The following is a 3,493-nucleotide window of genomic DNA, read 5'->3' on the forward strand; positions in this document are numbered from 1 at the left end:
TAGGAATATAAGTGCTTTTACCTCTGAAAAATTTCATTGGAAGGTGTTTGTTTGGGGAAGAAAGGTCTTTTGGAGGACTGGTGAGGGGTCGTTTAACGTTAGATAAGAGGATTCTGTGGAAGGACGGACGGATGGTTGGGTCAACCGTCCAAAAGAGAAAGAGAGGGACGGAAAAGGAAACTGTGGACTGGATCCGCTAACGTGCGGGAAAAACGAGCCGCAGGGGTGACACGTGGGAGGCCCCGAGGGAGGACGACGTGGTGGAGCGCTGGGACAGGGAAACCCCCTCCCCCCACGATTGAATGCACAGGAGGCGACACGTCAGCGGGGGCCGGGGGGGACTCTCTCTCTCGGCTATATAACTGCATGGATTTTCACACTGAGTGATAGACACTCGAGCCTGCAAGCTTTCTATAAGTAGTTGCTGCCACTTATACCACCGATTCATTCTTCTCTGTCTGTCTGTCCGTCTGTCTGCCTGTCCCTGTCTGCCACAAGCATAACTCAGCCATGAGAACCCCCCCGCTCTCCCTCCCCTACCTCCTCCTCTTACTCCTGCCCCCCTTCCTACTCTCTCCCTTCCCGGCCTCCGCCGCCAAGACTCCCCCCGCCCCCTCCCAAGAGCCCGCATGCCGCCTCCAGCCCCCCCCGGGATCCTTTGAACCCAAGCAGGACCTCACCCCTGACGACGCCAACCTCGTCCTCTTCGCCCTCAACCTCGAGTACCTTGAGGCCGAGCTCTTCCTCTGGGCCAGCTTCGGCTATGGCCTCGACCGCATAGCTCCTGAGCTCGCGGCCGGCGGACCTCCTCCCATCGGCGCCCAGGAGGCTAAGCTGGATCCTGTCACCCGGGACTTTGTCCAGCAATGGGGACTCCAAGAAGTTGATCATATAAGGTGCCTACCTATTTTATGTAGGTTTTGAAATACTCTAAAGTTTTGAGGTAAAATGAACACCACGAAACTCGACTACGTACGCCTCTCCTACAAATTTATGAATGATAGATTAATCCATATTAGTATCCCGTGATAGTATTTTTATTACTAAAATCTTTATCAGGACATGATATTAATAGTAATTATGACTTGTTATTGAAACATAATTATATCTTACAGCACAACGTCCATGGTTCCGGCTGTTTTTGTGCAGAAAAAATACATTATAATCGGTTCATTGTTCAAAACATATAACAAGCACTATTGTGACAATATTCTTGTCAATTCTCCAAACCTAATAACGTATAACATGCAAAGTTAAAACGTCAGCTGTAGCATCCACAGGCCCTTGAAGACTGTATTAGACAAAGTTGAATTTTTTACAGTAATTAAGAGTTGTCATGTAACTTGCAGGATACTTAGCAATGGCATATTGCATTACTAACATCTGTTTATGCAAATAGTCTAATATATTTTGAAAACCAAAATAATGGCAGGATACTTAGCAATGGCATATTGCATTACTAACATCTGTTTATGCAAATAGTCTAATATATTTTGAAAACCAAAATAATGGCTAAAATAGGCTAGAGTATACTTTGGAATGCAAATATAGTATTTCAGTGATACAAAGAATTAACATATGTATTGTCTGCTAGCATTCATATTGCCAGTGCATGATCATGGGTTGATTTATACAGGCAAAGTTATGATATGTATTGTCTGCTAGCATTCATCTTGCCAGTGCATGATCATGGGTTGATTTATACAGGCAATCATAACTTTAAATCAGAGGGCTATGATATGTTAAAAAATGGTGTCCAAAGCGTAGCATTGGTTAAGTTTGGTTGCTTGATTACCTATGGATATTTTAAATGATGTTATGGTGCAGAAGACTAATTTTCACTTCCCTTTGGCAGGGTAATAAAGGCAACGATTCCCAATGCCTTCCCAAGGGTGCAGTTGGATATAAGCAAAGCTGTGTTCGCACAGATTTTTGAGAAGGCTATGGGCTCGAAAATGTCGAAGCCTTTCGACGCATATGCAGACAGCCTGAGCTTCCTCTTGGCCAGCTACTTAGTACCATATGTGGGCCTGACAGGCTATGTTGGAGCAAATCCCATGCTCACCACGGCGACCGGGAAGCGGGTAAGCACTGTGATGACAGGAGTTAATTCTGCTGAAAGACTTGCGCTACTCTTAGATATGAAAATTATGAGCATGGACATTGGAAACAGCTGAATTTAACAAAAAGAAAATCATGCTCATCTATATATGTTTTACATTCATGCTGCTTTCCATGTGCTGCCCACGACCATGCTGCAGAATGATAAAATATTCACTGGAAAAAAATACGAGCATGAACACGTTTGAAATTACAATCATGAAATGTAACGGATTGGCAAAATTTGAAACAATAATGGGAGGCAAATTAGGGAGGGAATGTTTAATAAACATTGGGGTGGTAGGTGGTTGGTTGGTTTTTTTAAAAAATAAAATAAAAAATAATATGTGTGGGTTGGCGGCAGTTGGTGGCTGGGCTGTTGGCGGTGGAGTCTGGCCAGGATGCCCAGATCCGAGCCCTGCTTTACGAGAGGAAGAACGAGAGCGCGTACGGCTACACGGTGGCTGAAATCACGGACAAACTGTCACAACTGAGGAACGAGCTGGGCCACACGCTGGTAGTGGATGAAGGGTTGGTGGTGCCCTTGTGCTTAGGTGCCGCAGGAAGGACACACGGCAATGCGCTGTCGGGCGATAAGTATTCCCTTGGCTATGCCCGGACCCCCGAACAGATCTTGGGCATTGTCTACGGCACCGGCAACCCATCCGTCCCAGGCGGATTCTACCCCAAGGGGGGACGCGGCTACTACGCTGAGCTGTACCTCCACCACAAGCCTTGAAATACATTTTCCACATCCTTCCATGAAATTTTATTTACTTTTTACCATACATAAAAGGGACCGACCTTTCCTTTGTACATGGGACGGGTGCTTCTCCCCCCCACACCATCATCATCATCATCATCATTATCATTAACCAGCTTCAGCTTTAATGCTGCTATGGCCTTCTGTTTGTTTGTTAATTGATGTGCCTACTGTTTCTGTAGTCTGTAACACTCTGCATGTACTTGTCCTTCTGAGAATAAAACTATATACATTTTGAGGGTTTTGCCGAAATCCCATCATCCATCACCATTTCACCTGACACAGCAAACCCCATCATCTGTTAATGATCATTTCACCAGTTTTTGATGCTCTGCTGCTATGAGATCAGCCTTTGCTGGGTAGTCCATGTGCTTCTTGTGTCGTGCCCTTTTGGAATGGAACCATCCCTAGAATGTCTCATAATTATCTGGAAGGTAATATTATGACGTCGAAGGAACCACCAGTAGCGACATTGACCGGTTGGTGATCTTTAATAACCGATTGTGAAAATAGATTCGTAATGGCACCGGTAGATAAATTGAGCAGTTGGTGATCTTCAAGAACCAATTGTGAAAATACATAAACTTATGATGGTCTTAAAAAGTAGTACCGGTTGACGAATTGAAATAT

At 44.9% G+C, this 3,493-nt stretch overlaps 1 protein-coding gene across 1 annotated transcript; it reads left to right on the forward strand.

Moving 5' to 3' along the window:
* The first annotated feature begins 379 nt into the window (after positions 1-379).
* LOC148034874 (ferritin-like catalase Nec2) lies at positions 380-3,115 on the forward strand. Its single transcript, XM_087679809.1, has 3 exons — positions 380-896; positions 1,856-2,084; positions 2,465-3,115. Exons 1-3 carry the CDS (start codon positions 511-513, stop codon positions 2,837-2,839), a joined length of 990 nt encoding a protein of 329 aa, XP_087535935.1. The 5' UTR covers positions 380-510; the 3' UTR covers positions 2,840-3,115.
* Positions 3,116-3,493: the final 378 nt, after the last annotated feature.

Source organism: Lygodium microphyllum, chromosome 6 (assembly GCF_053477565.2).
Source record: "Lygodium microphyllum isolate KBCC chromosome 6, Lygodium_microphyllum_v1.1.10, whole genome shotgun sequence".
In the NCBI taxonomy this organism is placed as follows: Eukaryota; Viridiplantae; Streptophyta; class Polypodiopsida; order Schizaeales; family Lygodiaceae; genus Lygodium; species Lygodium microphyllum.

Bases quoted from the DNA above. Each gene is read 5' to 3' on its own strand.
- LOC148034874 (XM_087679809.1), top strand. From the start codon at position 511: ATGAGAACCCCCCCGCTCTCCCTCCCCTACCTCCTCCTCTTACTCCTG. The intron at 897-1,855 runs GTGCCTACCTAT...TCCCTTTGGCAG, and splicing joins CAAGAAGTTGATCATATAAG to GGTAATAAAGGCAACGATTC. The intron at 2,085-2,464 runs GTAAGCACTGTG...GGTTGGCGGCAG, and splicing joins CCACGGCGACCGGGAAGCGG to TTGGTGGCTGGGCTGTTGGC.